The sequence below is a fragment of the Amphiura filiformis genome, chromosome 16 (genome assembly GCF_039555335.1).
Source record: "Amphiura filiformis chromosome 16, Afil_fr2py, whole genome shotgun sequence".
Classification (NCBI taxonomy): Eukaryota; Metazoa; Echinodermata; class Ophiuroidea; order Amphilepidida; family Amphiuridae; genus Amphiura; species Amphiura filiformis.
This window is the reverse complement of record NC_092643.1, coordinates 51371018-51396487: the sequence shown is the minus strand read 5'-3', so window position 1 is coordinate 51396487 and position 25470 is coordinate 51371018. Positions and strand designations below refer to the sequence as shown.

Here is a 25470-nt window from a genome sequence, read left to right as displayed (position 1 = left end):
ATTCCATGATTTTGACTTGGGCATAAATCATATTTCTAACTGCCATTCATAATTTTAGTCATGACCCATAGGCTCTTCTAGCCTCAGAAAATTATTGAATTAAAATGTCCGGGTGCTAATTAGAATGAATATGGTACACCATGTTTTTATCCCCCTGACTTTAGCATAGGGGATATGAGATGGTGACGTGTTCCTTCTGTATGTGGGTGGGATATGTGTGCTTAGGAAAATATACAAGATGAAATTTTTTTTGTTTAGCTTGAGACTTGATTTGTATTGCTTAATTTGATAGCAGGGTTCGATTTACTTTGAAAAATGTGTGTAGCCATTTTTAGCGAAAACCTTATTTAGGCGATGTTCTTATAATATTAGCATATGTTTACATTGTAAATAATACAAGCTGAAATTTGTGTAGCTGGTTGTCCAAAATAGGGAGCATTTTGATCCACTACACAAGTTAAGGTTGGTCTGAACCTTGGAAATATGGAAACTTTCGGGCCTCATAACTTCTAAATTGTTGGTCCAAAGTATATAAAAGTATACATATTTAGAATGGCAAAGACTTGATAAGTTCATCTGTGAGGTCAAATTTGGGCCAAAATGGCACTTTTGGCCCAAAATCCCAAAAATAACGGTTTTTGGCCCACTTCTTTTTCGTGCATCATAACAAAAAAATTCTTGGGCCAAAAATTTTTAATTTATTTTTAAAACTAGATCAAAATATCTAGGACCCGTTTTTTCATTTTTTTGAATTTCGACCAGCTTTGAGAAATTTGGGCCCAAATTTCAAATATTTTTGGTGAAATTGGTCGAAATTAAAAAAAATGAAAAAACGGGTCCTAGATATTTTGATCTAGTTTTTAAAAATTAAAAAGCAGCTGTTTTCGTATATCACATGATTGAAATTTGGGTCAGCATTCATTTTGTATTGGGAAATTTTTTTTTTTTTTTTTTACAATCTGGGTCGGTCCGGCCCATAGAACAGGGTTTTATCTTCTTTTCGCCTTACCTTCCATTCTTATTGTAAATGTTCTAAAGAGCTTTAAATTTTACCAAATTTCCTGCTTGGCTACATGTATGCATGTGCAATGTACTGTCACATCTTGGTTGAAGACTGTTATATTTGGCATTTTCAGAGGGTGACTTCTACTTGTTGAAATAAACATTTCGTCTAGCTATAGTGGGACAAAACATTTTGCGATATTTGCTGAACTTCTACATAACTTGTTGGACAAAACAAGTGGCTAACTTATACTTCTACTTGTACTGAGTAGGTGAGACTGAGGTACTTTATACACTGTAACTGACAGTCTGGGTTAAAATGAGGATGAATTTATAACTTATATATTAGTTTGTTTGTTTCCTGCAGTGTGTGTATTTCATCTTTGGGAGCAATTTTGATTTACTGCATTTCATGTTTTTTTATTCCTTTAGAAAGAAATGCAAAACGAATTTCAGCAGATGTGGGCCTGATAATCAATGTTAATTTAAATAGGATTGATCAATCTGGTATTGAAATCCAAATTTAAAATACTTTTATCATAAATATTTTTCAAAAACCTATTCATACATTGCTTGCTTGCTTATTTGCTTTAAATGAGTGGAATCCTCAAACTCATGCAAAACCTTCTGTCCTGCAAGGCCATTCCCAAATCCATATCATCCAATCCAGTATTCTTGTACAGCACACACAATGAATTTCCCATCTTGATTTTTTGTACACCTGCAGGAATCATACATTTTTTTTAGAACTGTTCGCTTTCCCTTTTCTCTGTTTAACCACATTTCATACAGTAAATATTTTATTAGGCATGTGATGTATATTTTTGAATTTCTAGAGACCATAACTTTGTATCTTTAAACAACTTAGGAAAGTATACTGCGCCAATAAAAGTATCCTCACACTTGGAAAAATAATCATAATGTCAAAACTAAACAATATTGGGGTAAGTTGTTTTTTTCATTAGATGCACTATCTAATCATGCACATTATGATACCACATTTAATCCAATGTGACCTCAAGAAGTAAAGTTACAAGCAATTGAATAGACGATGGTCCAGTTTTAAAAGTGACAAACTGGCCTATAGAAGGCGCAAAAAGATTCAAACAAGCATAACAAAGAGGCGAACACAGTTTAAGTCAATGAAGCATTATTTAAAGCTGTTTTAATCTAAGTTTTTACTTCTCTGTACTTTTCATAACTTCACATAACATTTTATTTTTTAGTTCTTTTGTTTCAGTTTTCTTTTGTTCCTTTTGTTTTTTAAATTAAAGCCAAACGCATAAATCTGCTATTCACCACTCTCAAACCAGATGACTAGTCTGTGGAGTTTTGAATAGGCCAGCTTGTCACTTTTAAAACTGGACCTTTGTCTAATCAAATGCTTGTAACTTTGCTTTTTTAAGTCACATTGGATTCAATGTGGTGTCATAATGTGGAAGATAAGGTAGTGCATCTACATGTATTAAAAAAAATTTACCCCAATATTGTTCAGTTTGGAAATTGTGATTATTTTTCCAAGTGTAATGATACTTTATTGGCACAGTATAGATTACATGTGTGTAGGCCATCTTAATGAAATAGTTTGTCTCAAAGCCTTTCTGAAGCTGTAAATGTAATGTGGAATGCGATTTTGTTTTAGGTTTTTTTTTATGTTTTGCCATGCTTAGCTTCAATTTTGAACAGTGACGGGGCAAGTGTGACCGGGTCACTCAGGGGTCATCTGAGGTCAAATTGCCAAATACTTGTATGGGCATGACACTTTGGGTACAGTCAACATTTGGAGTCACTGTTTGGAAGTTCATTTTGGGGTCATCAGAGGTCAGCTAGGGGTCATCAGAGGTCAAATTACTGAAAACTTGTATGTCATGAAACTTGGTGGGTGCAGTCAACATTTAGAGTCAAATGTTTGGTAGGTCATTTTGTGGTCATCAGAGGTCACCTAGGGGTCATCAGAGGTCAAATTACATAAAACTTTTATGTCATGAAACTTGGTGGGTGCAGTCAACATTTAGAGTCAAATGTTTGGAAGGTCATTTTGTGGTCATCAGAGGTCACCTAGGGGTCATCAGAGGTCAAATTACTGAAAACTTTTATGTCATGAAACTTGGTGGGTGCAGTCAACATTTAGAGTCAAATGTTTGGTAGGTCATTTTGTGGTCATCAGAGGTCACCTAGGGGTCATCAGAGGTCAAATTACATAAAACTTTTATGTCATGAAACTTGGTGGGTGCAGTCAACATTTAGAGTCAAATGTTTGGAAGGTCATTTTGTGGTCATCAGAGGTCACCTAGGGGTCATCAGAGGTCAAATTACTGAAAACTTTTATGTCATGAAACTTGGTGGGTGCAGTCAACATTTAGAGTCAAATGTTTGGTAGGTCATTTTGTGGTCATCAGAGGTCACCTAGGGGTCATCAGAGGTCAAATTACATAAAACTTTTATGTCATGAAACTTGGTGGGTGCAGTCAACATTTAGAGTCAAATGTTTGGAAGGTCATTTTGTGGTCATCAGAGGTCACCTAGGGGTCATCAGAGGTCAAATTACTGAAAACTTTTATGTCATGAAACTTGGTGGGTGCAGTCAACATTTAGGGGCGCAACACTAAATAAGCGTCCCATAGGATAACGTGTGATTTTGGCCTACTTGAGCGCCATTCCTGGCGTCCCTGCAATACTTGGCAAAATAAATTTGGTATCAAATTAAAGCTCTGTTTCTGTAGATTCCAAAACTTTTGTCGGCATATATCGATGACCGTTGACTTTTTTCGCTATTTAGCGGTGCAAAAAATATGGCATAAAAATATACTAAATTCACCACTCACATTTCAAAATCGGAAGTTGTCTTCATCCGCCACAGAGAATTGCTTTTGAGATAAAATGTCCGGTTTTTTCTGCATGTTATCATTGAAGACACTTGTCGAATTCATATGAGCTGATATTGAGTGATTTAAAGTGAACATGTCGGTAAATATGGTCGCTACAATCTCATACTCACTATGGACTATATTAGCCGATTTTCGTTCTTACATAAAATGCGTAGTGATTTAGTGTTGCGCCCCCTTTAGAGTCAAATGTTTGGAAGGTCATTTTGGGGTCATCAGAGGTCACCTAGGGGTCATCAGAGGTCAAATTACTGAAAACTTGTATGGTCATGAAACTTGGTGGGTACATTTAACATTTAGAATCAAATGTTTGGAAGGTCATTTGGGGACATCCAAGGTCACCCAGGGGTCATTTGAGGAAAATCACTAAAAACTCTTATGGGCATGATACTTGGTGTGTACAGGCAATCTTTAAAGCCAAATGTGTGGAATGTCATTTCAAGGTTATCCATAGGTCAAGCAGTGTATTTTTTTTTTGGTGGATGTTTTTGGGAAAATCGAGATTTACGTAGCAGGAGTAATGCTAATGCATGTGGTTTCTTTGAGACATTAACCCTAACCTGGCTGAAACTCTAAAGTGCACAATGTAAACTACATGTACTGCACTTTAAGCATTCCATTTGATGCAACTGGCCAAAAAATGTTGGGTTAGGGTTAGATTAAGATGGCCTTACAATGTGATTATATTTTGTGTAGCAGTTGTAGCCAGTAACTACATGTATGCCAAATATCCACTACGGTATAGAAGAATTTATTATTTCTTGTTAAATGCGGTGGACAGTCGCTATACAAAATGTCCAAATTGTATTGAAGTACAGATGCTACATGTAGTGATAAGCTCCCAAAGCATGCACTTGTTAGTAGAAGCATGAGAAGTTTCACATTTTTGTTTTCGGTAAAATATTATGTTTTAGGTTGTTGTTTTTTTTTCAACCTGGGATCAATACCACATAATATGGTTACTGAATGACCTTTGACTTTGACTATTTGACTACAAAACTATTACGGTAATAGTATGACCTTTTGTGATCTCATTTGGTGACCATGGGTCTAATCCAAAATGGCTCCACAATTTCACATCTTAAAATCCACAATTGTACCATGTGTGGAAATTCTCATGCATCTACTGATAATATACACGTGCTCAATACTTCAGTTCAGCATCTGTATTGTAGCGGTGGACAGTCGCTCTAAAAAATGTCCAAATCCACAGCTCTGCTGTACAATGTAATCATGGTAATGAGGGTTTACATGTATGTTTATTGTTATGTTGTGCTAAATCACTAACATTAGTTTGATAGTATTTTTTTGTTTTTATCGCAATTGAGTTTTTTGCCAATATGTCATGTGCTTAGTTTCTTTCCGCAATTTCCACTTTCGAAAAAATACTGTTAAATACTGCATTCATATTATTATTTGTTTCTTGGCTGTCTCCAGGCAGAAACAAATTCATTAATCCACTGTGCAGCTCCAATGCAATAACCGATCATCATTATTATCATCATTATTGGATGGCTTATTTCGCATGATACCATAACATATCGGATTCGTCATACAAATATCGTTGGCTCGTCCGATATTTTTATGACGCATCCGATATGTTATGGTATCATGCTCAGCCATCCAATATTATATCAAACTAGATACGTTGATATGATATTGTGTCCTCATGTGCTGTATAGTTTTGTGTCATGTTATTTACATATTTATGTATGTTAATGAGCTCTCAGCTCATTTGCATATTTTGCTTACATTTTCATTAATCCACTCTGCAGCTTCAACGCAATAACCGATTAACTTTGTACTGTGCTAGTATATGGTGGCCTGACTGGCCTCACACGCTGCATACTTAACTTTTGTGTCACATTAATTCCATATTTATGAATTTAAATAAGCCTAAGGGAACAAACCAAAACATTGATGACGTCTTATAAACGAAACAAGTTGCGTTTAGACGGGAGGGGGGTAAAAATACTTGATTACGTTTGTAAAAAAACATCGGTCTGAAGAATGTCATTACTATTATTATGTCAAAATTGTCAATATTTTATCATTACGTTTCTGGCCGGGAGGGAGGGGGTCGACTGAGAAGCGAAAGTAGTTACGTTTATAGGGCGTCATCGATCTTTTGTTTTGTTCCATTATTGTTTTCTAATCGATTTAATATCATATATAATTAGTTTTAAATTACTGGATTAGACTCCAAGTTGTTAAATTACATTGTTTATTAATCGTGTTCATTGTTTACATATTTTTTTTTTTTTTTATTCAAAGTTTCATGTTAGAAAATGTCATACAAATATCTATACCACAAGTTGTCAGCCCTTACCTAAATTAATTATTATTGGGGTGCGAGGAGCTAAAAAGTGGTCCTTTGTGAACTTCATCTCAAAAAGGACTAATTTCAATGATTTTCCCCAAAAAGGATGCCTTTACATTCAGAAGGTAGATTTTCAAGGTTTTCTGAATTGATATTTTGAGGTGATTCGCACACCTATGGCCATGCTTTTGCAAGTCATACAACTGATACCGCTCATTGTTAAGCTGTATGGGATCAGTGAATCCTGGGCAGTGAATATTTTGAACTAGGAAGAAAAACAAAGCTAGTTAAAGAGTAAAGGACCAAAATGTTTGGCATTCAAAACATGAAACTTTCCAGTCTTCTTATGTACATGTGGTGTTCCAGTCACAGCAATTTTGTCAACTTATTAACCTGCTATACAATCCATTTATGTACTTAATGCAGCCGAATCTTAGAATCATGAAGCCAATCAAAAAAGACATTTGAAAAATATGGGAAGTTCATTAACCTTGTCTGATCATGCTATGCATAGTGATTTCCAGGCATATGAATTTTCAGGTTTAAACCTGAATTCAGGCTTTTTATTAGGTTGTTTTTGTTGATGATCATTATCATGCCTGGTTTCGGAATTATACTGTAAATTTAGTGATTGGCTATAGTTAATTTGGTTTGCTAAAGAGATTAATCTTGTAAAGCATGTTATAATTAGCTATGCTATAGGCATAGGTGTTGACAAAATTTTTGTAGTCACATGTGCAGTTCTTCCTGGATAAAGAAGAAACTTGGCTGAAGGTACCCGCCTTGATGTTGGAAGCCAAGCTTAGCTTGTTACGGAGAGGTCCCTGACTGGATCAAATCATATGAATAAAAAATATTTCAGCTTTTTTTCTTTCAGGTGTTGGTGTACGTACCCCAGGATTAAGCCCATCCGATCTACTCCCAGGATCAGCTGAAGTGCAATATCATTGTATGTTTAAATTTAATATGGACAGAATCATCAAACAATAAAATACAATGCAAAGAACTATTTTCCCACTTATTTTATTGTGTGTTCACTATGTAGTATATAATAGTAGCCTTTAACACATCAAGGGCTCAGGGTAAGAGTATCTTACTTAACACCACAGTTTTTTGAAAAAGACTCCATGTAGAGTCAATGCAAATGCCATGAAACTTTCAGCAGCCTGGTATTTCAAGTATAAATATTTAGCATGGTAAATGGATGATGATGCTGAATAAATTTTCATACCAAAATCTCATTTTTGCCAAATTTACAGTTAGATGTTGTTGCGTTGAACCTTCCACACGTGTCCAAATCGCTACAAATTGAATGGAGTATGCATGAATGGGCGACTGCATTTGAAACATGCTCCCCCATTGCTGAAGATGAAGGTAATGACAAGCTAACATAATATGTGTCTGACATCAACTGGATTGTAACATTAGCAACAGAATTAGAGGCTGCCTATACTGCCACGTACAATCGCACCGTCAGCTATGGGGAGGAAATTGGTGGGTATTCGGGTCTTTGCGCTTGCATGACAAGCGAATGCCTCGAGTGCATTGTGATGGAAACTGCCTACCCCCAATTTTTGCTCCAAGCCTGTATCAAGATGGCGGTCCAGTCCAGGTTCTCTTTCTCTAATTCTGTGCCTCTAGCTGACCTCATTGTTTTTAAACACAACTGGTGATGCAGGACAATCTCAAATGGGACAGAAGCATTGATTGTATTATGCTCAGGATTTTTTTACAAATTGAGTTTTGATACCCACAAATTATATTCACTCTACAAAGGAGATGTATGACCATTAAGGTGGTACTACACCCCTTGATATATTTGTGACTATTTTTGCATTTTTCTCAAAAACTAATAAAACACTGGTATCAAAAGTTATGTATATTATAGGAGCAAGGAATCCAATTACTACACTGGAATTTCATCGACTCCAGGCAAGTAGTTATTGATTTATTGATCAAACATTGGTTTTCCTCATTTTTGACTGTAACTCCACAACTGTTGTCTGTGCTGAAATAAAATTTTCAGTCCTTGCCCCTAAAATATACATATCTTACTTGTCACCAATGCGCTATAATTTTTGAGAAATTTTTTTTAATTTGAATGTATGTGAAAGTCCATCCTCTTGTAACGAGATTGAAAATTTTAAGAGTGCAGTGATTTATAGTGCGCTGCCGCTACTCACAAGCACAACACCTAGATCCACAAGCCTCAGCACACATTTCGTGTTGTCACTGACCACTACGGTTACATATATGGTTACCAAAATATGACCTGTTAATACGGTGCGAAACCAAAAAGTTGGCAACAACTAGTTGTTTAATTTTCTTTATTTTTGACATTCTGTGTTGCCAGGTAATTTTCTAATTATACATGCATGAATTATGCAAATTAAAGTTTTCAGATACAATTAGGAAAGGTGTGGTACTGGAACTTGGTACATGAGTAGGAGACATAAAATGCAAAAAAACAATGGCTGTATTTGGTTCATTTCCATAATTATGGCCCTAATTAACTTTCTAATAAATTAAGCAAAGTGAAATTTGCCAAACGCAATGATTTTGTAGCTTAACGGTACTATCCATAAACCATATGCCTCAATTGTGTAGTTCTTTTTTATATCTGAAAACTTTACATAATTCATGCATATATAATTACGAAATGATCTGCGAACTCTACTGGTCAAAAATCAAAAGAAAACTGTTGACATGTTTGGTTTTTTGCCATTTTGATAGGAACTTGAGAACTGAATCTTTGAGTTCAGCCTAACAAATTAACAAAAATATGCTTGTGGCCAAGTTTTATGCAAACTTGCCGCTAGGAATGCAATTGTTCTAAAATAGAACCAGTCTATGATGATATCAAATAATTTATTTATTTTTGAAATTAAGCGATATAATACACATTTTATGATAAATGATTAAAAATTGACATTTTGATATTTTAACAGTCCTCGAGGTAAAAGTTATAAATCTAATGATATTTACTATTAAAGTGTATGTAGCTGGGATGAAAGCTGCCAATAAATTGAAGATTTGGAAGTTTTGTATTGAAAATATGGAATTGTTTTCCAAAAACAGGACTTTAATATATCAAAAATATCAAATTTTAAGAATTTGTTATAAATTTTGTATATATTGGGAATTTCAAATAATCAAAATTACTTGATTTTTTAAATTGTATAAGTGACACATTTTATTTTTTAAAGCATTAGAGAATGGGTAACCCGTAAACTAGGGATCCAAAATTAATTAGGTTTCCTCATAGAACTTAATGTATTACAGCTCTGTGGGTTTCCTGTAAAACTATTTTTACGAGGGGTATCCAAAAGTTTTGACATCACCCAGAAGCGAAGGAGCTATATCGATGAAATTTTGTCAGTGTAATTACTGATCCTTAAGTACATTATGGTCCAAAAATGGTCTCATAAGTATGTTTACTTTCTTTACAGGTGGCGCTAGATGGACAGTAGGCACATAACCTTTTCATGATATAAGATCCTCCACTTTCTTGAATTTCTTCACTGTGGCGCATCATCCGAAAGTGATGGGACGTCCACTTCTTGGCTCATCTGTGAGGGACATGTGGCCAGTTTGGAAATTCCTTTTTCAAAAAGTAACAGTGCCATATGATGGGCAATCATCACCGTAGATAGCTTTCATTTCATCATAGATTTTCTGAGCATTGTAGGCCTAACCCTTCAAATGCAGGAACTTAATCACGCTATGCGTGCCTCAATTTTAACCATTTTACAGGTTATGCGCCTACTGCCCATCTAGCGCCACCTGTAAAGAAAGTAAACATACTTATGAGACCATTTTTGGACCATAATGTACATAAGGACCAATAATTACACTGACAAAATTTCATCGATATAGCTCCTTCGCATCTGGAAAATGAAAAAAACTTTTGGATACCCCCTCGTACATAGTTTAAAAAAGTACAGGAGGAGTTCTGAAAAGGCCACAGAAATTTAATAAAGCAATATTGTAACTAGCCTTGTTCAGGCCTTCTAGGGCTCATGATCAGCAATCGAATCATATCACCTTGGCTTGAATCATTTTCAGGCTCACCAAGTCATTGAGGGTTACTGTACTGATTGAAGCTACAAATTACTGTAAGCATGTTGAAAAAACGTAATCGGGTTGAGTCTGAACCACCAGGACAGCCTGGCAGGCTCCTAGACTCAATCCGACTTTGATCGTTCAACATGATACACATGCTAAGTTACGTCTGCATACAGTTTGTTTGTGAGTCTGTGGTCCTCATGGACTTGGTGAGCCCAAAAGTAATGATAGGAGGGGTGGGGGTCATTAGCGCCAATCCGGCTTGAAATGTTGGGAGGACAACCGTCCAAAATTTAAAAAAGTGGCTGAAAAAATGGGTCATTTTGCCACGTCCCCCCCCCCCTGGATTGCCCCTCCTTTAAGGACCGCAATCCAATGTGAAAGGGATATGTAGGGTTTACATTTTCATAGTAATGAGCTTTCTGGTAGAGCAAAATGTAAAAATTAAGGCCCTATGTCACAGGGGTGAAATGAGAGATCGCACAAAATCAGCCTGCAGATTGCTATAAGTAGTGGTAACATTGTGAAAAATTGCTTTAAATTGCCTATGCTAAATTGTAACCGATCACTGCAAATCTAGCTCAATTGTGACCAATCAATAAAAATTGGGCAAAATTTTAATAAATTGCATGAAATTGAGGTCAATTTTACAAGATTTGTTTCAAATTTGGATCAATGTCCAAAAATAGGACATCGCCACAAAATATGTTAGAAGTTAGATAGAAATCATCACAAACTTAAAATACAGGAAACATGTGCTGAATTCTACAAAATGGTGATAAATGATATAAATATAATGCGATTTATCATTTTCCCTCATGTGACATGGGGCCTAAAATATGGGGTCATTGGGTGACAGAATAATTTTGAGCATTCGGTGAGAGCAAAATGTAAGAAGTATGGGGTCTTTGGGTGATGGACTGACAGTCTGTACCTAAATTAGGACAGCATTGGATGAGAGCACAGACTCATTTAGAGTACCATTTTAAAGTAGGGTCCTTGGGTGAGAGTCAGAAGCTTCAAACATTTAATTTTTAGTTCTAATTAGCTTCAATCAGAGTTGTTTTTAAAGTAAGTAAGACAGCAGTGATAAATGAAAGTTTTTGTTCAAATTGAAGGGCCTTCGGGTGATGCTGACCGATCAAATTCAAAAGGGGTCTTTGGGTGTGAGCACAATATTTTCTGAAAAAAATGAGGTCTTTGGGTGACAGTGTTGCTGGAAGAGGTTGTCTTATAGCCCTACATGTGTCTCATCCAAAATGGGAATGCCCTCCTCCCCGAGAGCAGTGATAGGGTTTAAGTGCTGATCATGAGGGGGGGATCTTAGAAGGCCTTGGCACAAGACTGTAAATATAACATGCTGAAGAGGATGCCCTCAATATTTTTCAGTGGGTATATCATTCATAGCTATTCGTGATTTTCAATATCAAAGTATTTCAAACAGGTAAAATTTTTGTGACAGATGGGTCTTAAAATGATTATCTAACAAATTCAGTTTCTTATGGGAATGTTACAATATTGCTCTAGGAAATTTAAAAATTCATTACTACTACCAGGGGAGTTCTGGGGTTTTGATTAGGTGGAGATGGAGATGTATGGCTGAGATTTTGAAAGAATTGTACCGAAAATATTTGATCATTGAATAATTAAGCCCATGAATACTCTTTCTGAAATATAAATTTCCTGTTTCCAAATGTTTCTAAGATATAAGCTCCCCCATTTTGTAACCAGATTTTTGAAATTTTTTAACCCACAAATAATAACATGAAAATGCTTCTCATATCAGCCGCACATCCCCATACCCACTAAGAACCCCCTCTGGTAATATGTGGCCTGGAGAAAGCTAGTGCTCAGACATTGAGCGAAACAGCCCCCGACTGCTATGGACTCCAACGCGAGCAGCATTTTCTTACTTACCTCGAAGCTGCTCGCGCTGGAATTCCATTCTAGCCTTCTCTATCTTCAGGAACTCTTCCTGGATTTTTAACAACCTCATTTCTGTCTCTTGTTTCCAAGTGGGTTGCCCTTCACGTGCCCCGGGTCCATTGGATGTGGAAGGCTGATCTTGTTGTTGTTGCGACTCCGCTTCCTGGGCTTGTTTCTGCTGTTGCTGTTGTTGAATCATCTTTCGTTTTTTCTCTCTCTGGAGCTGTTGCTGCTGCTCTTGCAACCGTTGCAGCCGTTGTTGCTGCTGTTGTTGTTGCTGTTGTTGTTTTTGTAGATCCTGGGAGTTCTGAGATGAGTCCTGCATATGGATAGTGTAGCTTGTAAGAAATTTTTCATTGGCACATGTGAAGTAATTAAGCAAAATCAGTCGGAAGTTACATGTAGATAAACAGAATATTTACTTCCTTTTCCTATTGTTTTGAAAATTCTTTTAACTGCAGTGCTCATATCTTTTTGAACTGGTTGTTCAAATTCAATGGGGTTTTCTGAGAAATGTAGCAACAATCATATAATAAAAAAAAAAAAAAAAAATGTCTAACTTTAGACTGATTTTGATTGATCACACCACATATAAGAAAATCATTGCCCCTTGGGATGTTGAAGCGTAATGTGTGATTTGCTTCCCAGCAACGCCCTCAATTTTACTCGGATTTCTACTTTTTGCATAATTATAATGCCCATTGGTGTACTAAAATACCACGTAAAAGATTAAGCCTGAAGCGCTTTAATAACAGTAAAATTATTCAGAGTTCATCGATCGAATGCTTGCTAACATCTCCCGTGGATGTTAGCTTATGTGTAGACCTACACACGTCGAGTGCGATGCTCCATGCAGTGTTACACGTAATGATCGGCGAGCGTATTATACGCATTGTTGGCACTGGAATGAAATCACAATTTTCTTCGTTAAATACGTACCTCATTTGTTTGGCTCGAGATCAAAAGGGGATAATGTGATCAGTGAAAACAAACATAAATAGGAATCTATTCTTTATGCAAATCACACATTACTTTAATATGAACCCTGTTTATTTTTCTTATTCAATTGAGATTACTATTACATGTAACGTGCATTGGGAAAATGTTTAGAAATCTCATTACGTTTCATGGCCTTAAACAGAGACATGTCCCACCACCTTTTGCTACCAAATAGAAAAAGGTAGAGCGTGTTGTGATTTTTCAAGAAAAAATGGCTAGCACAAATATCAATCTATTTCTTAAAGGTATTTTTGGCCTTTTTTCTTTTCTTAGGGGGGTGGAGTGGTGGATGCACTTCAGGGCCAAATTTTATCAGATTTTATTTAATATAAAAAAAACCAATCACCATATGTACCAAAAATGCATTTAAATAGCGCCATCTCCCAATACAAACCACTTTTTTTGGTCTTATGGAAACAGGTACATAGATACTTACTTGGGAGTCTGACAGAGGATTGCCCTCTGTGTTTGGTCCCATTATCCCAAACCGAACTTCTGGGGCACACATCTCTCTCACTAGATCAAGTATTGGATTTGATTTGACATGCCGTCCTCCTCCTGATAAAATTAATAGAGGATTATAAATAAATTAAAATCCATAGATTCCTATTTAGAGTAAATGTTTAGAAAAAGAATTGGAACAATAATAACAGGAATGTATTGAATATAAACTGGCCTCAAAAAGAAACTTATAATTTTTCACAAGATCATATCTTAAAATCCTCTCCATAAAAATGAACAAAAATTGCACACAGGATTACTTCAATACTCTAAAGTCAGTAACCAAGCAGTTGTCCAACTAACACAACAGCAAAATGCACTGACATGGAACACCTTCCTGGACCAAAATTCACAGCGCAACAGATTTCTTTTGTTGGGTTCCAATTATTCGCCTGTGAATGTGGTCCCGGATGCTGTTCCGTGTCAGTGCATTTTACTGTGGTGTCAGTTGGACAACTGCTTGGTTACTGACATGTGTTTAGAGTAGAGTATTGAAGTTATCCTGTGTGTAATTTTTTTTCATGTACAGGCAAATAATTGGAACCCAGGCAAAGAAATCTGTTGGGATGTGAATTTTGGTCCAGGAAGGTGTTCCATGTCAGTGCATTTTGCTGTTGTGTCAGTTGGACAACTGCTTGGTTACTGATATGTGTTTAGAGTAGAGTATTGAAGTAATCCTGTGTGCATTTTTTGTTCATTTTTATGGAGAGGATTTTAAGATATGACTTTGTGAAAAATTATAAGTTTCTTTTTGAGGCCAGTTTAGGTTATTAACTGCTATAAAAGCAAATGTGAACTCTAAGAAAAGCTGAGAGTAAATGTGCCATTACTTTATAATTATTCATGCAAGATATATAAAAGTATGCATGTTTTTAAAGGCAGGACATCACAGGATCTAAATATAAATTCAAATTTGGTGTAAAAGGCAACAAATTCAACTTTTGAAAATTCACACACACAAATCTGCACAAAATGATGCACTAAATCAGAAAGATGAGCATATTCGCTTACCTGTTTTTTTAATTTTTTATAATAGATGCAATATTTATTGAGTTATTGTGTACCAAAATCGCCATTTCAAGTTACAAGTGGTCAGATTTTGCACTTGGATCAAAGATTCAAGAAGAATGCGACACATTAGCCCCTTGAGAAGTTAGATCGAAATCTATCCATTCATTCATTTATTTATTTACACAATTAACATAAAATTGCAAAATATGCACAGAAATATCATTACATCAAAATACCATCAACAGAGATGCCAGTCAGTTTCACTCAAAAAACCTGAAAACGCGCGTGATAATGCAGGCCAAAAAGCCCCAAAACAGGCTGAAAATAAAGAAAAACGTGGGAATTTGAACTCACAAAAAACCTGAATTCAGGTTAAAACCTGAAAACTGGTATCTCTGCATCAAAAATTCATGGAGGAGATGGCCGAAAGGCCAGTAAGGCCAGTGGAGTGGTAGCCATCCCCTTTAACATAAAAGTTACCAAACAGAAAACACAAAAAACAACCGCAAAAAATTAAAACAAACAACCAAAAAAAAATGCTTGGCAGTTAATCATATTTTGAAATTAAAAGGGCATTTCGTGATCCACAGCCTCATCCCCCCACTTTTCTCAAAATAAATTGAGATTTTTATATGGTCACTGGATACCTCTGGCTACATAATGTTTATGTACAACACATCGTCTCTGGAGCATTGTGATACACATATAATCATGCATAACTCGTAAACGCAGAATCGGAATCAACAGAAATTTTTGTGAAAAAAAAAAAAAAAATGTCATAAAATGAGGATGCTAGGATCATAAAATCCTCCTTTAAGTGTGTTTCAGATACGCGTTCTATTTTCCATTAATTAGAGTGCATCTATTGTCTCATAATAACACGGACGATATCATTATTTTTTACAATTATTGACATGGAAAGTGTAAAACAAATTCTAATTTGTTTGTTTTATTGTTTTACATACCCGTCTTTTTATTTTGCTTCTTTATGCTCAATGCATCAGATTTGAGCAATTGCCATTTTTCCTGCAGTCTTCCCAGTCCCTCTGGATGCTCTTGACCCTGCGTTACCTCCTCGGCAATCAACTGCCAGTATCGCTTCTTTCTCTCCTCAACCTGGAAAAGATTTTTAAAATCTGATTTGAATCATTCTCTTTCATACTATTATTGCACTTATAGTTAAAACAATTTCATGACAATACAAACAAGGGACTCCTGATTGAAGTAATGAATGCAATTTAAAAAAGGTTACAAAATGACAAAACTGATTTTCTAGGTTTGTCATACATTTATAAAGCTATAAATTGCCCATGTCCAGGAAGCTGAAAATTGACACAAATCGCAAAATACATGTTCAGTTTCATAATTATCTTAGATTGAATGTTCGAAATTTGTAGTTGTCAAACAATCAAACAATTTAAATGAAAAATATTACGGGCGCTAAAATTCACTGGGATAGTGAGAAAATATTAGCTTTCTTATGATACTTTAGCTTAGATCCACAAAATGCATTGATTTTGCATCCACTCCCCATCGAAATATAATTACCTTCTGATTCTCATGACCCGGCTTCCCCGCGCTACCAAACAGCTTGCCCTTGTGCAATTGTATTAATTCTAACATCACGTGCAGCTCCTGCTCTTTAAAATTTCTTTTTCTTGGAGTCTTCTTCTTCTGCAACAAGATAATTTATTTGATAAAATGTTCAGAGAAAAAATTAAACATATGTAGGCCTACTATTTTTATTTGAAGAATAATAATGTGACATTTAAAATCATATCACTGTCAGTTGCTAACTAGGCAGGGTGTAGATAAAAAAATATGAATTAATTCCCAGACTGCTGAGGCGTGTTTGTGATATGATCGTTTTTATTATTGCTATGCTGACAAAAAAGATTTTTGCCTGGAATGGCTCTTGCTTATTTGTGTCCTTTTAATCCTCCATAGTCAGTGAGATAAGCATTTAACTCTATAACCTCGGAATATCCCTCGGTTCCAAAGGCAAAATGTTTAGATTTTTCACAATGCCCTCCAAATAACCGATGCGCAGTTATTAACCTCTAATTATGTCTTTTGTATTGCTTCTATCTTGGTTTGTTCAGCGCTCGTGTCCTCCTTGTTTGTGAGATATACTGTTCACACATTAAGTGGCATCAATGTGGAGATGAATAAAGTTAAAACATAAACATACCTGTACTTGCACTTCTAGCTCATCATCAGATGAAGGTGCCGCACAAGTCACGGCAGGCACTGGCACTGGTACATATATGTTGTTGATATTTTGATTCTAAAATGATAATAAAGGCAAGTTGGGAAACAAACACAGTTGGTAATATTATAGGAAGTTTCAAACATTTAAATAAAGTAGGATATGGTACAGTTCATGTTGAATCCACTGTAGAGTTAGCGAATGATGTGAATATGCTAAAACTCAACTGCAATAGTCATGGCAAGTAAAATTTACACCAGACACAAAACAGTTAAGTAATTGCATTCCACCAAACAAGCAGAATCATTCGTTGAAAAGGTACAAGCAAGTGCAGAACGTGCTGCCTCCACTCATCCAGTCAACAGGTGTTAGGATTGGTTTTTAGCGTAAGCAAGCAGCGGTTGATGACACAAGTGACCATTAATCAGTCTCCTCTTGTCCTCTTCCAGTTAGTCGAATGTTGTGAATATGCTAAAACTCAACTGTAATAGTCATGGCAAGTAAAATTTACACCAGACACAAAACAGTTAAGTAATTGCATTCCACGAAACAAGCAGAATCATTCGTTGAAAAGGTACAAGCAAGTGCAGAACGTGCTGCCTCCACTCATCCAGTCAACAGGTGTTAGGATTGGTTTTAGCGTAAGCAAGCAGTTGTTGATGACACAAGTGACCATTAATCAGTCTCCTCTTGTCCTCATCCAGTGTTTGCAAACAATAACATGAAATGAATAAGAAAACAGTGGTAACCCTGTATTAGTCAAATGTAAAATCAGACGACGGTGACAGACATTCATGTGGCAACAGCCAATAGCGTAAACAAAACAGACAATATGGAGGCAACACTGCCTGGATATTGGGACGCCCGTGCCGAGGTGTATTTTAGCTCTATTCAGCATCGAAGTGGTTACGTAATTCTCTTGGTTACCGGATCACGCTACTTTGGTATGCCTTCGAAAGTGCCATATACTTTATGTGGTGATCATTTCGATCGTGGTTCATTACTCTAGCGCGTGATCCCGTTGACATAGTAACATTACGTAACCGATACTGAATTGGCCCGTTACAAAAAAAAATGCACAAAACATAAATCACAATTTAGCTCTCACTAGCAAGTTTTCAATCACTTGCTACATGTAGTATGTATATTAAATACAGGTTTGTGCTCATGTAGAAAATACTGCCAACAATGTGTTTTCATCCCTTTTTTTTTAAATTAAGAAAATATTGTCAACACAAAATACGGTAATGCAAAGATATTTGCGTGCATGAAAATTTTACAAGTGCAGTTGATTCACAACATTTTCATGCACAAAATTCGTTTTATCTTTGTATGCATTTGTAGGCCGACTGTTATAACTTTGCACAATTTAGTTCACTCCAAATCCCGACATTTTAATGCTTCAAAACAATATCATGTTTACAGGTAATCGCATCAAAATGCTGTTCTTAAAAAACTTAATAATTTGCACTTCAACTCAAATAGACTTTTCAAAATAGGCATTTTGTGTTCTTAAAAAATGTCGCCTTTGATCTACTGGTACCGGTAAGCCAACCTGAAAAATGAGAGCTTTGATGCGCTACATGTACATGTTTGCGATGATCCAACTTGGCTAAGAATTACTCAATTTATCTGTACAATGCTGTAACACTAACACTACAGTATGAGGGAGTTTTTGATTGCCACGTTGGATCGTTATGTGACGATAAGCGTGAAACGTTGTTGTCGTCGCCAACACCCATGCACTACAACAGTTAGTATCATTGCGTGTTGTAGAATTTGGACTACGATGTCAGTGTGTCGTACTTTACTGTCTGTAGAGGCACCCGTCATGGAAATCGAAACCAGTCCGTATCAATTGACAACAAGACCAAGACGGTTTACCCATGGGCATCGGCATGTACGTTTAGTAAGGGCCGGGAGTAATACCGGTACCTCGCCACTTCTACACAATCGTAAATTACCAGTGCATACCTCTACGAAGGAAGAAATAAAAAAAATTAACTGTATACTGGCATGTAATTTGGTTTAATGCCCAGCTGCAATCACAAGATTCAAGAAGAACAACTTCTTTTTTATTCTTTATTTGGTATGTTGTCGATCACATTGCATCCAAAAATCACAACTTGGTCCCAAAAAATGTCACGATTTCTGATAGATTTATACGTAGAGTATACTTTAAATGCAAAAATATCCGCTTATTCTAGTAATCCTCAGTTGTGAAGACGGTACAAGCAGTGACAAGTATTATAAATCCATTAAGCTTATTTCGCTGTACATTTGTATAGGAGGTCCGTTGGTCTCCACAGACGCCAATTTACTCTCTTAAAATTTCATCTTACCTGATATTTTTATGGGTAGAAAAGAACACACATGCAAAATAATGTCATTTTCTAACAGAAAAGAAAAGAAAAAATACATAAATCACACGTTAAATGCAATTTGTTTACCATTTTGTTGATTTGTGCGACTAGTTTCCCCAACCGGAAGTGAAAAATTTTCCGCACTATATTGACCCCGAACAAAAATCAGGCTCTTTCAAGAACATTAGATAAAAATTTAATTAAAAGATAAGAGGAATTGAGATAAGATTAATATTATCCTAAGATGAATTAAACGTCTTGACTTAAGATGAATTGCAGTTAAGATGAATACTTAAGATCATCTTAAATAGAAGCTTTATGAAATAGGACCCAGGACTAATAATGGACATCGTATTATAAATGTGACACGTAACCCGAAAAATATAGCAGGAATTGCCTTCCCCCCCCAAGAAGAAAAAAAATTAGCCTAAGACACGACATTTATGTATAATATTGTGGCGCAAAAGCCGTATCACAAGTCATGCATAGGCCTATGAAGGCTACTGACAATTTGCCCATAAATGCCCAATGACCTACATAGGAAATGAGTCCACCGTTAGGGTAATTATATAAAGGGGTAGCTAATTATGTTAGTTGTACATTTAAAAAATAAAATAAATTGTTTTCTGTTTTGTTCTTCCTTTTAAAATTAATATAGGAGGTGGGAAGTAGGCCTATACGATAAGGTCAATGTCAATTTTGCATTGTGAACTGCATGTACCATGGTCTTCAGATATCGACCCGGGATATCGGGCCTACTATCAGACTTGTACTAAACTCGATACTCGACTCAATTCAAAATAGAAAATGACGCGACTCAGAATGAATGTTCACATTTTCCTCATAGGGATTATACAAGGACTCGAGTCTTTTGACGAGACCCGACTCATTGCTAGAAATGACTGACTCGACCATGAAATGACTCAACTCAACCATGAAATGGCTAGAGTCTTTTGACGAGACCCGACTCATTGCTAGAAATGACTGACTCGACCATGAAATGACTCAACTCAACCATGAAATGGCTAGACTCGACCATGAAATGACTCGACTCGTTACAAAATGCAAAGTATATAGGCTACAGATCTAGTATATTAAAAAAAAAAAGAGTTTTGATGGCACCACACCCCGACGATAATTTCTACAATGATCATGATGATCCACAACTCAAGAGACACGTACGTCTATTTCTTGAGTTTTCAGAAAGCCAATAAATTTGGCAAATTATATACATGTAGCCTATATCATTTTTTTTTGCCCTTGTCTTCTTTTAGAAAACTGATCATTATAAAATGCATTCAGCAAAGGATGGTCGTGGGCAGTGTCACCTTGATTAAGAAAATTCGAAGACTCGATTCAAAATAGAAAATGACACGACTCAGAATGAATGTTCACATTTTCTTCATAGAGATTATAAAGTGACTCGAGTCTTTTGACCAGACCCGACTCATTGCTAGAAGACTCGACCATGAAATGATTCGACTCGACCATGAAATGCCAGTTCGACTCGACCATGAAATGATTCGACTCGACCATGAAATGATTCGACTCGACCATGAAATGGTTCGACTCGACCACGAAATGATTCGACTCGACCATGAAATGACTCGACTCGACCATAAAATGGCTCGACTCGACCATGAAATGACGCGACTCGACCATGAAATGGCTCGAACCGACCTTGAAATGACGCGACTCGACCATGAAATGGCTCGACTCGACCTTGAAATGACGCGACTCAACCATGAAATGACTCGACTCGATCTTTGCCCTTGTCTTCTTTTAGAAAACTGATCATTATAAAATGCATTCAGCAAAGGATGATCGTGGGCAGTGTCACCTTGATTAACAAAATGTCAAATGATTAAACGCAATTTTATTACATACATGTCTATTATAGACGACATGCATGATTTTGAGGTGCGTTTTGGGGATAGACCCTAGAAAGGAAGGGATATACATGTGATTCCAGAGGAAATACCAATTACTACTAGACATGATAGAGACATAGGTGGTCACTTATAATTATACGTAATTATCTCAATTATCCAGGGTATAAATGTCAAAAAAGGAAGAATTAAAGGCTCAGTCTGATATGAATGTTTCGACAGTATTTTTTGTGGGACATGAGAGCACATTGGACTCGAATTGAATTCTGAATACGAGGAATGTTTTGATCATGAAGGTAGTACCTTCATGTTCTGATGATATCCAATAATTTTGATTTTTTTTAAAATTCGCGATATAGGCCTAATACAAATTTTATGACAAATTATTAAACTTTGATATTTTCTAAATTTTTGATTTTTAACAGTCCTCGAAGTAAACTTTCTTTAAAACTATTCAACTGGACTCACGGTTTTGAGAGGCAACGGTTTCACACCTTACCACATCTGGCCACTGATCACCAATTGCCCACAGACCAACAGACGGCCTGAAGATGCACCTATAGGATAAGGTGTGAAACCGTTGCCTCTCAAAACAGTGAGTCCAGTTAAATAGTTTTAAAGAATCTAAGCAAGGACATTAAAATATGCTTGATCAATATGGCATGAAAAAGTCCAAAGTGACATGCATTATTCGAAATGAGCTTATATTTCGGTGTATGAATTTAAAAAAGAGGTCAAGTAAAATATATACCCTATAATATAAGGTGCAACTTAAACATAGGGTGGCACCCCACACTGAAAAAACAACGGTTTATATTTTAAACACGATATACGGTAGTGTGTATTTAGAGCGATATTTAATAAAAACGTAATAAATGTATGTTTTTATGTAACATAACTAAATGAGTGTTAATAAAAGTTAAACACTACGCTGCCAATTACGAGTTTATAAAGTCATGTTGCTCTAAATAGACCTATATCGTGTTTAAATAATTTTATATAGGCCTAAACATTTGTTTTTGAAGTGCAGAAAACAACGGTTCCATATGAACCAATATAGGGGCTCTAAACACCATTTGGAGACCCCTGAAGACCATTTGGAGAACCTTTAATGTTTTTTGAAGAACCTTTAAACTTGGGTGAATTCCCCCTGAAGGACAGTCATAGCTTTAAATAGCTCTATAGCCTCTAATGTCGTTATATAAATTTGGCAGAAAATTGGTCTAAATTTGTCATGTTATTTTTGTCATGACATAATGTGCCATAAGGTAAAACATTTTAAGGTGTGTGACGTGGCCTCATCCCGCCACTTTACGTCATCAAAAACTTGTTGATAATCATCTTTAATCAAATGAGTCACGCCCAGGGGTTGGTCACAAACCCGGGGTCACAAACCTTTGCACAGTATTTTTGTGGGGCATGAGAACAAATCAGAAAAACCAAATTGTATTCTGAATGCGATGACTGAATACGATGATTTTTTTTAAATTCACGATATAGGCAAAACACGTAAAAATTTCTTTTACTTTGGGGAAAAAATGTATATCCTCAATACGTAAGGTCAAAATTTTCAAATGATGGACGGCTTTTCATAAAAACATTTTAATACCATTCAGAAAATATTTTAGAAAACTTGATGCAAAACATTCTAACATATAATATTATTATTACGTGTTGACAAAATATTTTGCACAAATGTTTGTCCAAAAATATTTTATAATAACATTTTGATAAAATTTTTAAAATGTTGGGTTTTTTTTTCATATGAAACGTTTATGTGTACATGACCTTTATATAACCCAACATTTAGAATTTTATGAAAACGGTTTAACTAAACCAAAGCGCGTTTATTTATACACAATCGTTTTAAAAACGTTTTAGTATTATTTTGCTGGGATACCAAACATAGGGCTACTCACATAGGAAATTCTACTGGAGATCATTGATTTACATGTTTTACTTTTAGGCCTAAAAATAATTGTTTAATTGGCGTAACCCGAGCGACCCTAAATGAAATAAAATAAATGAAAATAATACATAAATTTAATTTAAAAAAAGAAGAATTTACGGCTTTAAACATGTTGAGAGTAAAAAGAAATGTTGCGCCAGTCAAACAACTAATTTCTTAGGCCTTAAAATGTGATAGGTACTCACTACTCACATCACATGATGTCGATAAACCAGTAAAACGTTTTAGTCTTTCTTTTATTTTTCAATTATACCTGAATTTCGTTTGGTATAAACCAGGAACAAGGCCAAGGATATTATCTTCAAAGAGCGAAACAAGCCGTTAAGAAATAATTATGTGGAAAGCATGTGCTAGTGAGGTACATTGCGAAAATTCGGATAAGTTTGATCTATTGAAAGATCCGCTTTCATTTCCGCTCAAAATTCTAATAATCGTCCCTTTTTCATTTTCCGTAAGGTTTAATCCTTCTCTCGAAACATAATATTTTGTCGATTCCATGGCCTTCTTCCGAACAGTGCGTAGCCAGCACTTATTCAGAGGGTGGGCAAAGACAACTTTGGGGGAAAGGGGCAAACTTTGACGAGTGGTCAAAAATGGAGAATGTGTTAAAAAAAGTAAAGCCTAAAAATCTTAAATATCAGGCCGGCCAGCATCCTACACAGGGGGCAAGATGGGGGAAGACTGCTCATAGGGGGAGGGGGTAGCCCCTGAATCTCAACCTTAATATTTGATATAGTCCGTTTTCGATGGTAAGTGTTAATCCAGATAATAGGTCCTTCCACAGTCATGGTCATTTCTATTTTTGAGTTTGTACTAATTAAACCACAAGTCTAGGTATGCACATGAACCAGGATAACCAGTTCAAAATAATTTCCTCGCGTGTAACATGTTAAAATAGAATTTCTTCCTATGGTTGGTTTACGCAATACAATGTATAAAGCACCGCAAAGTTGGACCCGACTAGGGGCTAATGGGCTTCAAAGGGGCTGTGCAATAATTTTGAGCCAGTGGAGAGCAAGCATTTTTTCGGACAAGCCTGAAGGGGGTGGCAAGCAGTTTTTGGCTTGTAGACAGCCGGGATCGAAGGGGGGTAATCTTTGGCATACATTTATGGGGTACGGGGGTACATGCTCTCCCTAATCGATCTGAAAATTTAGAAAACCATAGGAAAATTGCCAAAAAACAGCTTGTGCTCCCCTATCAGGCCCGGTGCCCCCCAATCATGGTTGGTGCACCCCCCCATGATGACCCACGCTACACCACTATACATTGATCTTACAGGGAAGAATCAGGGAAGCCAATATTTGCTATATTATATTTGCTTTTGGGCATTTTCCTCCTCACAAGAAAAATCATGCACATGGGGGTGGTACCCGTTGTATCAAGCCCTGAAATCTCCATTATAAAATCCATTCTTCTTGTGTGCCAGCTTTATTTGTCTCAATATTTGGTCATGTTCCCTCTGACCTAAAAAAATGGTACTTGCAAATTTGAAGGGGGGGGGGGGGAGATGGGTTATGGATTTTTAAGGCGAAGTGAATGAGTGAATCCTCAAAAATTGTTATATCTTTGATGTACACAAAAGTATCGAGGCCAACAACTGCTTTAACTACATATCCCAAATTTGGCATACAATCAACCATTTAGGAATAATGGCTATTATTTAAGGGGGGTAATTACTTTTTGGTAGATGTTTACAACACTCTTTGGTTAATTCATGTAGCAGTTCCAAAGAACCTTTAATTTTCACATTTTCACAATAAATCTATACACACAGTTGGTATTTTTCTATATCATGCACAAAGCAAAATAAGTTTTTCATGCTTATTTGAACATCTTTTCATGAAATGTTAATAGTTTAAACCAAGGTAAAATAAAATATTATTTTAGTACACTTTCATGGAGTGATGATTGAAGTTAAATCCTTTTGATCCAAACACAAAAGAGTTTATTCCTACCTCGGAATGTTCATCGAGTACCATCTGAAAATTTTCATGCATGAATTACCTTTGATTTTGGATAAAAAATTTAACTTCATTCATTAATTATACCAACACAGATGAACTTACATGAACGTTCATGGAGTGATGTTTTTTGGTAATGGCAACCCAAACTTCACATTATTATTGGCTTTGATTATTTCCAAGATAAAACACTCCTGCATGATATTTTGTTGAATGAAGACAAAATCAGCTCTATTAAATTGAAGTTGCCGATGCTAATCGCACAATTTCATTTTCTTTCACATCAATGGATCGGGTTAATGGTTTGTATATTTGACAATCATTAAATATTGCTGATTGCAGGCTTGAAGCCCTGCGTATTCTTTCT

General features: G+C 36.0%; 1 protein-coding gene across 1 annotated transcript; it reads right to left on the bottom strand.

Moving 5' to 3' along the window:
• Positions 1-12181: 12181 nt before the first annotated feature.
• Positions 12182-13747, bottom strand: LOC140172724 (uncharacterized). The gene is made up of 2 exons (XM_072195857.1): positions 13634-13747; positions 12182-12517 (listed from the first exon to the last, which is right to left on the bottom strand). Exons 1-2 carry the CDS (start codon positions 13703-13705, stop codon positions 12182-12184), a joined length of 408 nt encoding a protein of 135 aa, XP_072051958.1. The 5' UTR covers positions 13706-13747.
• Between the last annotated feature and the right edge of the window lie 11723 nt (positions 13748-25470).